This window comes from Nicotiana sylvestris, chromosome 2, assembly GCF_000393655.2.
Source record: "Nicotiana sylvestris chromosome 2, ASM39365v2, whole genome shotgun sequence".
Lineage (NCBI taxonomy): Eukaryota > Viridiplantae > Streptophyta > Magnoliopsida > Solanales > Solanaceae > Nicotiana > Nicotiana sylvestris.
This window is the reverse complement of record NC_091058.1, coordinates 166891294-166905117: the sequence shown is the minus strand read 5'-3', so window position 1 is coordinate 166905117 and position 13824 is coordinate 166891294. Positions and strand designations below refer to the sequence as shown.

The window sequence follows — 13824 nt, the reverse complement described above, 5'->3', positions numbered from 1 at the left end:
ACTTATAGTTAGAGAAGTAGGATCAAGGATGTTTGCAGTAGGCACATCCTGAGTGATCAAGTAAGGATCAGGTTGACATTGCAGATCCTTTGGTCTGCAAATCCTTGAAAGGAAAAACTGTCTCCCTGAAAGTCACATTCCTGCTAACAAAAATTTTTTTGCGAGTTAAATCAAACAACAAATATCCCTTTTGCACAGCTGAATATCCCATCAGGACACTGCCCACAGCTCTTGGTTGGAATTTATCTCTAATGACTGATGGTGTAGCATAGCAAAGGCATCTTGGAACTCTTATATGTTTCATAGATGGGCTTTTCTTATGAAACAATTCATAAGAAGACTTCCCTGCAAGTACTGGTGTAGGCATTCTATTTATCAAGTAGACTGCCAACAATACACATTTATCCCAAAACTTTAATGGGATGTACCCTTGAAATTTGATTGCCCTAGCTACCTCCAATATGTGTCTGTGTTTTCTTTCTACCACCCTATTCTGTTGGAGTGTGTAGGGGCAAGACCTCTGATGGACTATGCCAAAGTTATTGAGCATGTTTACACATTCAGAGTTAATGAATTCTGTTCCATTATCTGTTCTAATCACTTTAACCTTAGTGTTAAATTGTGTTTGAACCATCAAAAGAAAATTTCTAATGACAACAATTGCATCAAAATTCAACTTTAACAGATAAATCCATGTTACTCTAGAATGATCATCCACTATTGTCAAGAAGTATTTATTTCCATCATGTGTTGCAATTCGAAATGGTCCCCATACATCCATATGTAATAATTCAAACACATTCTTTACTCTATCTCTACTAGTAGGAAAAGGTAGTTTTGCATGCTTAGCCAAGGGGCAAACACCACAACTGCTTATTACATTTCTACATAGTTTTTCACTAACATTCAACATATGCTTCATAACCTTTGATGATGGGTGACCCATTCTTCTGTGCCAAAGCTGCAAGGTATTTTGGTCCAACTGCACATTCATGGACTTTGGAGTTAACTCTTATCCTTTATTTGGAATTGCAGAGGTCAGTAGATAGAGTCCATTAGTTTCTCTACCAATCCCCTTCAGCTTCCTAGTGAAGAGGTCCTGTAGTACACAAAACCAGGAAAGAATGTAGCCATACATCTCAGTTCTCTAGTTAGTTTGGACACAAACAATAGACTATACTTGAAATCTGGAATGTACATAACATTCTTAATCTTTTGCCCTTATCCTATCTTGCATTTACCAATATGTGAAACTGTTGTCTTAGTTCCATTATGTAATTGCACTGTCTTTCCATTTTGAGATGCTACATTGTATAATTCAGAAAGTGAACTAAGGTTTGAGGTCATGTGATTGGTCGCACTTGTATTTATGATCCATTCATGAGTGAAACCTGCCTTGCCTACTAAGCAGACAGTAGAATGAGATATACCTTCCATATTGATTGTAGTCTCCTGCACCTCTTCTTTGTTGAGCAGATTCAGGATCTGATTGAATTGCTCCTCTGTGAACATAGGCCTCATTCCATATCCTGAGGAGTTGCCCTTCTCTGCATGGTTAAGTGTGTTTGGTGCATTCCTATTCCCCTGCATCTATGAGTCATTTTCTCCAAACACTCAGAATTAGCTGAACCATATCCTCATATCCTTTTGGATTTGAAATAAGTTGGATATCCTATTATCTTATAATAATTCTCCCTAGTGTGCCCTTTCATTTTGCAAAAATCACATTGGAGGTTGTAATTCTTCTTAGGTCGAAACTGACCACCAGCAGTCCTAGTAGACATTAGTGTAGTAACTTTACTTCCTTCAGCTAAATCATGAGGATTAGACATAACTCTTTGACTCTCACGTTCCATTAGCATTGAGTATGTCTTATTCATTGTAGGTACTAGGATGATCATAAGTATCTGGCTACGAGCTTGTTCATATGACTCATTGAGTCCCATCAAAAATTGTAGCAACTTCAAATATTCCATAAAAGCAACATATCCACCAGATTTTGCACAATCACAGCCCAGATCTAGGGCTAAACTATCAACTCTGCCCAGAGTACTTGCATCTTTGAGAAATATGAAGAGATTGAGTTAGTAACTTGATTGATTATTGCAATTTCTCTATGAATTTGGAAGATTCTCGAACAATCTATCTTATCAAATCGCTCTTTTAAGTCATTCCAAACTTCACTGGAATTTGAAGAGTAAACTATGCCACTGAGCAATTCTGGTGAAACACAATTCATGATCCATGGCAAAATGATTGCATTGCATCGCTCCCAAAGATCTACGAGATTTGTACCAAAACTTTCCTTTTTACAGGTGTCGTCGATAAACCCTAGCTTATTCCGGCCTAGGATTGCAATTCTCGTCGCTCGACTCCATACGGAATAGTTTTCCGATCCTCGTAATTGAAGAGAGATCAACACAGCTCCCGAATTATCAATGAAATTGAGAAAAAGTGGGTGATTGTAGCTCAATTTCTCCGGCAGTTCATTATCAACAGCCTCCATGACTGAGCTCTGTCACAATTCTCCGATGAAGAGTCAGCTAGCGGAAAGATTGCTCTAAACGACCACACTTATGGCTGATGGCTCTGATACCATATCAAATTTAGTGAAAGGGATCGATCATGGAGGATTGAGCTAAGAGCTTCTTCTTCTTGCTAAAAGAGAAATGAATTACAAAGTATAGTCAACTACCTAAACTATTGTTATAAAGCTAATCAACCGACTAACTACTGAGTTAATTACTAACTTCTACATATTATATATACACCCATCACTTTTAAGTTAACTACACACTACTACCCTACTTCATTCTTGTTATTCTCAACAAATGCCGTCTAGATTATTAACTGAATTACTCCAAAAAAACTTTGCAAACATCCAATGCAACTGTCCGATGACACCAACGGGAGGATTAACAGCTAAAATAAAATATATAGTTGTGGGGTCCATATTGAATAAAAGAAAAAATGTGATTGGAGGAATGAAAGGTTATGGTAGGCGCTGCAGAAACCAAATGAAAAACCATAACAAATTGGTTTTGGGTTTTTGGTTGTTAGCAATCTTGCAACTTGCAAGAACCAATTCTAATTGGTTCACTTGGATGACAATTGTGCCTATAAAAGGAACTATTCGTTCCTAATTGAAAGTACACCAAAATGAGAAAGCTCAATAAAGTGTAGAGAGAAATTCACATATTGTAATGTGTGAGATAAGGAGATGATCAAGTAATATTATAGTGAGATATTTAAAATAAAGAATGATATTTCTTTTGAAGGAGTAGTAGTCTTTTGGCACTACCAAGTTGTAATATTATAGTGATATTATATTACTCACCTGGTGTATTGTATTTTACCCCGTTAAAAAATTTGGTGTCGTTATTACTCTTTTGTGTTATTATTATTTACTGTAGATATTATTTTACCAATAACGTGGTATTAGAGAGTCATGGAAAATAATGGTCCGCTGTCTTTTCAGTACCCCGTCTCATAAAGAGATAATTATGGGGAATTCTATCTACGTATGAAAGCCATTCTTGACTCTCAATATGTGTGAAAATTCATAGATAAAGGTTATGCAAAACCTGATAATGAGGAAGATCAACCTCAAAATGAAAAAGATGTCTTGGCAAAGACAAGGAAAAAGGATCAACAAGCCCTCATGCTTATCTACCAATGTTTGGATGATACCATGTTTGAGAAGGTAGTCGATGCTACTACCTCAAAGGAAGCTTGGGAGATTTTACAAAATTCTCTCCAAGGAATTGATAAAGTGAGGAAAGTAAAACTTCAAATTCTAAGGGCTGATATTAAAGTTTTAAAAATGAAAGAATCCGGATGTAATCGGATTATTGTTCAAAAGTGAAGGTTGTTGTAAATCAATTAAGAGAATATGGGTAGGTGTTAGTTTGAATGAGTCCACTAAAATGTAGAGTACCTGGTCCTATATGAGATAATGCTAAGAATGCTATAGAAACTGAAAGTAAAGAAGACAAGGGATTTTTACGTAGAAAAATCCCACACAAGGGGATCAAAAAACCACGACCTACTCTTGTAGGCTTTTAACTTCACTAACTTGCAATCTCCCTATTACAAGCCACTTTACAATAATCCTATTATAAAGACTTCAACTAACTTGTGATGCTCTTACCACAAGCCACTTTATAACTCTCCAAGTTACAAAGGCTTTAAACTTATGACTATTCCTAGTCACAACATAAACTCGAAAGTTTAGGGATTTTTGGCTTTTTCCTAAGACAAAGCTTCTAAGAAAGCAAACTAGGAAATATAATGAAGATCAAATAATAAGATTACAACTCAACTATGGATGTACATAAACTCATTAAGAAACTGATCCTTAGTGGAGTTGTCTTCTTGTTCTTGACACACCAGTGACTTCAATGCCGGATAAACACTGTTATGCTTGAGAGAATATCACTAAATGCACAAAGATGTTGTGCCTTGCACCAGGTTGTTATATCACAAAAGATATCACAATAGATAGTGATGTCAATTCTTGATATACGCTTCTTCACAATGAGAAGTGACCGTTGTACTATCTGCACAGTCACTTCTATGCAGTTGCGTTCCAGTTGGATAGTTGACTTGTACTTCTGTTAGAGAACACTAACAGACCAAGTCCCACTTATATTTCTCTTTTGTAACAGTTGCGAGATAGTCACTTTCTGCATTTGCGTTCTAGCTGGATAGTTGGCTTGTACTTCTGCCAGAGAACACTAAGAGACCAGGTCTCTGTTGTGTTCCTCTTTATGATGATTGACTTGTACTTCTGTCGGAGAACCCTAAGGGATCGGGTCATCAGGTCCCTGTTGTATTCCTCCCTGTGGTCGTTCATTCATTTGCTGATTTTCAGACTTGGACTAGGACAGTTGAAATGTGGGTCAGGTTCTCTATCTGATTCTTCACAACAAGTTTGTTAGATCATCAAAACATAAGAAGCATAAGGCAAAAATATTGAAAACCCATCAATTTCCCCCTTTTTGTTGATGACAAATTTAGGCATGGATGGTATTTGTTTAGAGCAGAAATAACCAGATAAGATACCAGAAACTACACAAAGTTCCTCCTTAATCTCAGACAAAGTTCCCCCTTAATCTCAGATCTCTCCTGAAATTTGATATTCCAAAAACTACGCAAAGTTCCCCCTTAATCTCAGAGCTCTCCTGAAATCTTATAGTTCTTCCCCCTTTGGCATCATTAAAAAGAGCACAAGCAGGTAATTAGTATAAAAAGTCTAATACAGCTAGCTCATGCCACATATGTGCACACAACATGACAGAAAAGAGAAGTCAGAGGAACACAGCATTGTACAAGCAAAAAAGTGGAGCTGTTTTATTAATGTTTACAATGGACTGAGCAAGACAGAAGCAGTAATGGTGAATTTTAGCATGCCATCACAAAAAAAAAATCAAACAAAAATAAAACAGCAGCCACAAAATATTATATCAAAAATAGTTGGACACTAAGAGGATCCTAGGGGACACTAGAAGAAGGGGGCTTGGAAGAGGAGACAACAATGGTTTTGAGAACCAGGTCTAGTCGAGCATTTGTAGACAGTTGTTCTCCAAGTAATTGTGCCCAAAGTTTATCTTTTTCCTTTGTCAATCGAGCAGCTTCTTCATGAACAAAATCAGGACCTTTAACTGCTTGACTGAGCTGAGTTTCTAGTATGGCATTTCGAGCCCTCAACCTTATGATCTCTTCAGAAGCTACATTTGAGCGTTGATCAGTTGAGAAATGGTCAAGATGCTTCCACCAACTCTTTCTACGCATTTACATTCTTCTAAAGTAGTCTTAGAGAATATTTGCTTGCATGTGCCCACTCTGGGATTTTCCAAGGGGACCATGTAGAATCTGAACACCTGAGTGAGGAGAAAGCCATATGGTAGCCCATGATTCTCACCCTTAAAGTTGCCACTTTTTGTATATGATCTATCATGATTGCTGGCAAATAGATTGGGACAAACTCATCAAGCGCTTCCATTAAGACCATATCTGATTTTGTAGCAATAGATCGCCTTTCAAAACAAGGTAAGAGCACCTTATTGACTAGTTCAAAGAGAAGATGATACTTAGGAAGCAATACCTTCGTATGCACCTGTTCCCCCTGCTGAATAGGTTGTTTCTTTATGATGGCTCTCATAAAGTTTACACCACAGACACCCTTAACTAAAGACATCCCTTCATATGGAATTCTGAGAACCTTTCCCAATGTTGAAGCGTTGAGTATAATGTCTACTCCATTTAATAGCGCACAAATGTGATCCCCCTCAACAGTGAAGAGAGATGTGTAAAACTTTGTACTGCATCTTCGCACACCAGAGGCATGTTCCCTTCAAACGGGTGTTCCTATTATTGAAATTCCACAATCTCTAGAATTTGTCTCATACTGGCCATCTCTGAGATTGATGGATCAAATGTACGACCCTACAAGACTTTCTGAGTTCTTAATCTCTGCTGGCAAAGACCACTATCACAGGGCATGGTCCTTAGTGAACCAGGTTCTTTATCAGTTTCCCATTTTCTTTTGCTAGACCCTTCAACAGAATTTCCTTTCCAGCTTACTATCCCCACAGTATTATCTTTAGACATGGCTTGCTCAGTTTGACCCCTTTTAGACTTGTTGCTGCCCTTCACGGATGACCCTTTTTGTTGCTCAATAGTTTCTTCGAAAGCTTTATCCACAGACCTTTGAGCTTTCATAGATTGTTGTACTAGAGAACCAGGTTCCCTTGGAGCATTTTTGTCAATCCCACTTACTGGAACACTCTTGTTAGTGACAAATTCCCTTTGATTCATTATCCTCTTTTTCCTTGTCTTGACACTCCTCTTACTTTTCTGCAATGTGGACTCAAAACTCTCTTGTTGATGTGACCTAATAGTGGGTGACTTGGAGGAGGACTCTACGAGCTTAGAATGATCAGGCGGTGTAGGAGTGGGTTTGTATGGAAGAGAATCAGGTTCTTTAGAAGGTTTTTCTGAGAACGTCTCATGAGCCAAAAACTCAAGGAGTACTGTGGTTCTTACATCTCCTAGGAATGGAGTTTCTTCCCCTTAATACCCAGATGAGAGATATGCTCCTTCATTTATTAGACTCTCAGCAACGATAGCTATGATGTTATGCGTTGCTTCCTTTTCTGGTAACTCTAAGAGAGTCACTAAGTCCAGGATAGAGGAGTTCAGATATTGGTCAGGATCATCCTCGAGGACTTTTGACACTTGAGCAGTAAAAACTCCTGAGTGTTCTTTGATGAGATCAGAGGAATGGCTAGACATAGGGTTTTCCAAATATGGAGGGAAACCGGGGTTTATCTGAAAAGGGAAAAATGTAGAAAAAGAGGAGGATCCAGGTGTAGGTAACGTAGTAGAAGGAGTGAAATAGTGAAGTTTAGGGGATGATTTCAAGGATGATAGGGAAGTGGGAGTGGTGTTAATGGTGGGAGAAGGGGGCGATTGTTCGATTGCCATTATAAGAGTATTTGGAGGGCGAGTAGATTAGGAGAGAGAGATGAGGAGAGGATCACATCTACACAAAAGAGAAGAAGGTTCATGACTTGCTATGAGAGAGAAAGAAAGTTTTATTGGAAAAAGGGCTAATGATGAGAGGAAAGAGAAACAAGTTCTGAATAGTTTTAAAAACGGCGGTAGGTTTGTGGGAAAGCGTTACCATGTAGAGGGGATGAAGGGATTTGAAAGACAAGACATGACATGCAGACTTTGAAAAGTCGGATAATGTGGTAGTTGAGTTAATTTTGTTAAACATGTTTTTTTAGAAGGCATGCAGAATAAGCACATTACTACTAACCTGGGGTACAAGAACCTGATGCTAGAACAATTTTTTGAAAAAGGTTTTAGCAGCTCATCTTTCGCAGTTCATAAATGTACCTTTAGCTTCTATGATCGTCATGCGTGTTTACCTGCAACGGTATTGATGTGAGTTAGGCTTGGTCAGAAAGCACTTTAGCTAACTTTACCTGATAGTGTCTTGCATAGCCAGCTGATGGGGGATCAGGTTCTTCATTAGACTCTCATGACCCCATCTTCACCTTGTGTGATCCAGAATATTCTCCATTCAAGGCTTTGATAAAGATATCTGGAATTTGGTCTTCTATTCTGCAAGACTTTCCACAGATCAACTCTTTCTTCATATTGACCCCTCAATGAGCTTGGTCCTCCTGTTTTGAGATTCTTCTTTAGTTGTTGTTGAGGCCATTGAGTTTTGCTTACTTGCTCCCTAAGGGATGAGGCATGAACATGGCAAGTGAACTGTTCTAGAAGTGCTTTTCCTTTCCACAGAAAAACCTGCACAGTTAACATCATCATCCCCAACAGGATTAAAAACACTGTCACCTGAGGGATAACACAGAACTAAGTCCTGAGTTCCCTTAAGGTATCTCAAACTTCTGTGGGCACCCTTCAAGTAGGATTCCTACGGACTTTCACTTTGGATTCTATTCTAGAGTGAAGATACAGAAGGGACTAAGGAAGATGTTTTTCTCTTCTTCGTTTTTTATGTTTTTAAATACTTATTTAACTCTAGAATAAAAGAAAGTGATTAACTTGTCACATAGATGGTAGCTTTTGTGTTTTTAGTTTGGGACTGAAGTTTGATTGGTAGGGGAGATTTGGAGGTTACTTTGATTTCCCCACACTCTATGTTTTGTTGCTTGTGGAATGTCATGAGCTGCATCTCCACTCTTTCTTTAGCTTCAGTGGTAGTAAGTGAAGTACCAGGTTCCTTGTGATAAGTGGAAGATGATGTTGCATTGTCTTTCACCGGACTCTTTCATCTCACTCATTTTATCAGCCTCCATATTTGAAGTCTTAGATATTTCCCAGGGACCAAAGTTGGTTCATCATATTGATCATCACTGTTTCTTCCTTGGCTAGAGGAAGATGTCTTGTTGAATACCCCATGAGCACTTCCTTCCATTTAGTGTGCCCTTTATTGTAAACTTTGTGGCCTTGCTTTGTGGAGAGTAACCCAGAAGGATTCCTTCCCTTTTTTTTGTTTTCACTTGAATCTTCTTGACAAGAACCACTAAAACCTCGAGAGTCTCCTCCTTTGTTTTGTGAACCTGTGTCCAGGTGACTCTTAAGTTAGGCAGACCACAGACCAGGTCCTTCTGAGTTAATTTATTTGGAGGTGAGAAGCTTGCATACACCAATCTTTCATGCCAAAGTTCCGACTTCACCCATCTCATACCACCAACTTTTGGAGATTCATAGTCGACAGAGTGGATGTTCTTGTTTCCTTTGTCCATTGAGACCACTTGGGCAGTTATCAGATTGGTACCTGTACTTTAGGCCATTCACATAGTACACGTTCCCAATTGAGTGCCAAAGACCCTTTCCAACTTTACATTTACTGAGAATGTACCCTCTACCCCCCCCTCTTTAAGGATACATCCCCTTCTTGCAGGGCTTTCAGTGAGAAGAAATTCATGATGTTTTCAGTCATGTGCTTTGAACATCTATAGTCCATAGTCCATCGCAGTCTGCTTCCTCTCACTGTTCCCTGCACATGCAAATCAAAGGTTATATTTAGGAACCCAAACTAGTTTGGGTCCCTTGTTATGATAGAAAGGATGAATAAGGGCTTTCCTAGTCCATGCAGGCAATATCCGTTTCTTGCGAGTGGTACCTGGTCCCTTTTTAGTAGTCACTTTATCAGTAAACACTTTATTTTTCTGAACAGACTGAACCCTGGCTTGACAATTTTCTTTAAAGTGCATGTTGTTCCCACAGTGGGTACATAGCCAGTTATCAGGGATAGTGACATACTTGCTGTGAGGGTTGTAAGGAGTTTTCTCCCTTTGGAACCCGATGTCCTGCCTGTTTCTATTATTGTTAAGATACATGGCAGTGATAGCATCTGAGGACCAGGTCCCTTTCAAAGATTTCTCAAGATCAATTCTTACTTTCTCCAATTCAGCTTGAAGTTGCTGATTCTTCTCGAGTTCACTACATAGACTGGTTTTCACAGTAGTTAATTCCTTTTCAAGCTTGATGTGTGTCTCGCTAGCTACTTCCTTCCCTTTTCCAAGACTCGCATTCCTATGTTCTCTATTGATTCCCTCAATGGTTTCCTCTAGATCGGTGTATATCACTAAAAGGTCATCCCTCTTTTCCTCAGTAGTTGCAATTTTTCCTTCTAAGGTGTGTTTCTCATTGCTAAGACCTTCTATTGTTTCTTTTAGATCAATAACTACTACCATCAGGTCGTCTCTCTCATTTTTCACAGTAGTTATTCTTTCATTCAAGGCTTTCTTTTCTTTTTCAAGATTAGCTATGGTCTCATTTAGGTCCACTACTGAGACCACCAGATTATCTCTAGATTGTTCGGCTTCTCCTAGTTCAATGGTCAGGATCTCCTTATCATTAACAAGGCTATAATAGGCATCAATTAGGACATTTTCTAACGACTTTAGCTTCTTAGAAGAGTAGGATTTCAGATTTCTCTGAACATCCTTGAAGTTTACCTCATCGTCTTCATCTTCTTCATCATCATCAGACTGAGCCATCAGCGCGAACAATGAATCATACTTCGTTGCTTTAGTTTCCATTGTCATCATGGAACTATTTTCTGCATCTGGTTCCCTTTCGGATTCACTAGAGGAATCTCCCCAATAAGCAAAAGCCTACTAAACAATATTGTCAGCCACACTTTTTCGATTGAATTGTTTGTTTGGAACCAAGTTCCTTTTTGCTGCTTTGTCAGGATTTTGTTTGTATTGCTCATGTTTTGCGAGTGGGTAGTCTTTGATGAAATGCCCTGGCTTTCCACATCTGTGATAGAGATCGTTGTTCCTTTCTTTACTTGAACTGCCCCACTTTGATATACCATCATTTCTTCGAACCATCTTTTGAAATCTCTTAGTAAGATAGGCCATGTCACTATCTTCATCACTTGAGTCACTGCTTTCAGCTTTGAGTACCAGGTTCTTTTCCTTCTTAGGCTCTCTTCTTTCACTGTCTTTCTTTCTTTTCATCTCGTATGTCTTCAGATTACCAATCAACTCATCCATGGTCAGAGTTTGTAGATCTTTAGCTTCAGTGATGGCATTTACCTTACTTTCCTAATAACTAGGTAGAACACTGAGGATTTTTCTTACAAGCTTGTTTCTGGGAATGACATCTCCAAGTGAGTGAAGCTCATTTATGATAGAGGTGAATCTGGTGTGCATATCTTGTATAGACTCATCATCCTTCATCCTAAAGAGCTCATATTCCGTGGTGAGCATGTCGATCTTGGACTGTTTTACCTGAGTAGTTCCTTCATGTGTGGTTTGAAACGCTTCCCATATTTCTTTGACAGTATCACAAGCTAAGACTCTGTTGTACGCATCAGGTCCTATGCCACACATCAAGATTTTCTTGGCACGATAGTTCTTTTCTACAGCTTTTCTACCAATGTCGTTGTACTCTTTTCTGCCTTTTGGCACCATTGGTCCTGTTTCTTCAAGCTTCTTCATGGGGACATGGGGACCATCACAAATAATGTCTTACAGTTCTAAATCTTCTGCCATCATAAAATCATGCATGCGGATCTTCCACCAGCCATAGTACTGACCATTGAATCTGGGAGGTCTGTAGGTTGATTGTCCTTCCTCAAAGTTGGGTGGAGCAGCCATTGAGATCCTTTCTAGGTGTTAACCTTTTATAAAGAACCTGCTCTGATACCAATTGTTAGTTTGTATGAGTCCACCAAAATGTAGAGTACCTGGTCCTATATGAGATAATGCTGAAAATGCTATAGAAACTGAAAGTAAAGAAGACAAGGGATTTTTACGTGGAAAAATCTCACACAAGGGGATCAAAAAACCACGACCTACTCTTGTAGGCTTTTAACTTTACTAACTTGCAATCTCCCTATTACAAGCCACTTTGCAATAACCCTATTACAAAGACTTCAACTAACTTGTGATGCTCTCACCACAAGCCACTTTATAACTCTCTTAGTTACAAAGGCTTTAAACTTATGACTATTCCTAGTCACAACATAAACTCGGAAGTTTACGGATTTTTGTTTTTTTCCTAAGACAAAGCTTCTAAGAAAGCAAACTAGGAAATACAATGAAGAGCAAATAACAAGATTACAACTCAACTACGGATGTACACAAACTCATTAAGAAACTGATCCTTAGTGGAGTTGTCTTCTTGCTCTTGACACACTAGTGACTTCAATGCTGGATAAACATTGTTTTGCTTGAGAAAATATCACTGAATGCACAAAGATGTTGTGCCTTGCACCAGGTTGTTATATCACAAAAGATATCATAATAGATAGTGATTTCAATTCTTGATATACGCTTCTTCCCAATGAGAAGTGACCGTTGTATTGTCTGCACAGTCACTTCCGTACAGTTACGTTCCAGCTAGATAGTTGACTTGTACTTCTGTTAGATAACACTAACGGACCAGGTCTTAGTTGTGTTCCTCTTCTATAACAGTTGCGAGATAGTCACTTTCTGCAGTTGCGTTCCAGCTGGATAGTTGGCTTGTACTTCTGCCAGAGAACACTAAGGGACCATGTCCCTGTTGTGTTCCTCTTTATAAGGATTGACTTGTTCTTCTAACTGAGAACCCTAAGGGATCAGGTAATCAGGTTCTTATTGTGTTCCTATTTGTGGTCGTTCATTCATTTGCTGATTTTCAGACTTGGACCAGGACAGTTGAAATGTGGGTCAGGTTCTCTATCTAGTTCTTCACAACAAATTTGTTAGATCATCAAAACATAAGAAGCATAAGGCAGAGACATTGAAAACCTATCAGGAGGACATAGAAGATGTCCGTGTGGTCGAAAATATCCTTTGTATTTTAACACCTAAATTTTTTTTATGGTATATGCTATTGAGGAGTTTAAAGATTTAGACTATAACGGTGGAGCAACTAGAGGGTTCTTTATAAGCCCATAAAGAAAAGATCAAGAGGAGACAAGAAGTGCTAGTGGAGCAAAATCTTAAAACTCAAGCATCCTTTAAGGATTATATATGGAGGTGAAAAAAGTTATCGACGAAACGGACGAGGACGAGGCTGTGGAGATCATGGAAGGGGAAGAAGTAATGGTAAAAACATTAACAATGAAGTTAAGATCCACTAAATATTCAGAGGTCGTGGCCGTGGACAAAGAGGAGGAAGAGGACATGACTACTATCAAGAAAATAATGAACAACGATAAGACAAATCAAAAATTAAGTATTATAATTGTCATAAATTTGGCCATTACTCTTGGGAATGTCATAGCAATGTTGAAGAAAAAGCTAACCTTATTGACGACAAGAAAGAAGAAGATGAGTCAACATTGTTGTTGACACTCAAAGAAGAAGACAAGGATGATTGTAGTTCGTGGTATTTGGACAATGAAGCAAGCAATCATATATGTGGATGCAAAGACAAGTTTGTAGATATCAATAATTCGGTGAGAGGTAATGTGTCTTTTAGAGATACCTCAAATATTCAAATCAAAGGAATAAGTGTGATTCTAATCTCCTGTAAAAATGGTGGCTACAAGTTAATTCAAGATGTTTATTATTTGCTAAAATTAAAAAGTAATATCTTGAGTTTGAGCCAACTTCTTGAAAAGGAATATGGCATCCACATGGAAAATATGCATCTTTAGCTTAGAGATTCAAGTGAAATTCTAATTGCTAAAATTCATATGGCAAAGAATAGATTATTTTCTCTGAATCATAAGATAATTGATGCAAAGTGTTTGAAGGCTAATATGTAAGATGAATCATGGTGTTGGTACATTCATTTTGGGCACTTGAATTTTGAAGCGCTCAAATCAATGGGAGAAAA

The 13824-nt window shown here is 38.4% G+C and overlaps 1 protein-coding gene across 1 annotated transcript; it reads right to left on the bottom strand.

Annotated features, from left to right (window-relative positions):
• Positions 1 to 9494: 9494 nt before the first annotated feature.
• LOC138885934 (intracellular protein transport protein USO1-like) lies at positions 9495 to 11495 on the bottom strand. The gene is made up of 3 exons (XM_070166939.1): positions 11136 to 11495; positions 9665 to 10661; positions 9495 to 9538 (listed from the first exon to the last, which is right to left on the bottom strand). The coding sequence occupies exons 1-3, from the start codon at positions 11493 to 11495 to the stop codon at positions 9495 to 9497; spliced, it is 1401 nt and encodes a 466-aa protein (XP_070023040.1).
• Positions 11496 to 13824: the final 2329 nt, after the last annotated feature.

Coding starts and splice junctions, on each gene's coding strand:
- LOC138885934 (XM_070166939.1), bottom strand. CDS start 11,495: ATGAAGAAGCTTGAAGAAACAGGACCAATGGTGCCAAAAGGCAGAAAA. Junction 10,662..11,135: donor TCATTCCCAGAAACAAGCTT/GTAAGAAAAATC, acceptor ATTGTTTAGTAG/GCTTTTGCTTATTGGGGAGA. Junction 9,539..9,664: donor GACTACTAAAAAGGGACCAG/GTACCACTCGCA, acceptor TTGCATGTGCAG/GGAACAGTGAGAGGAAGCAG.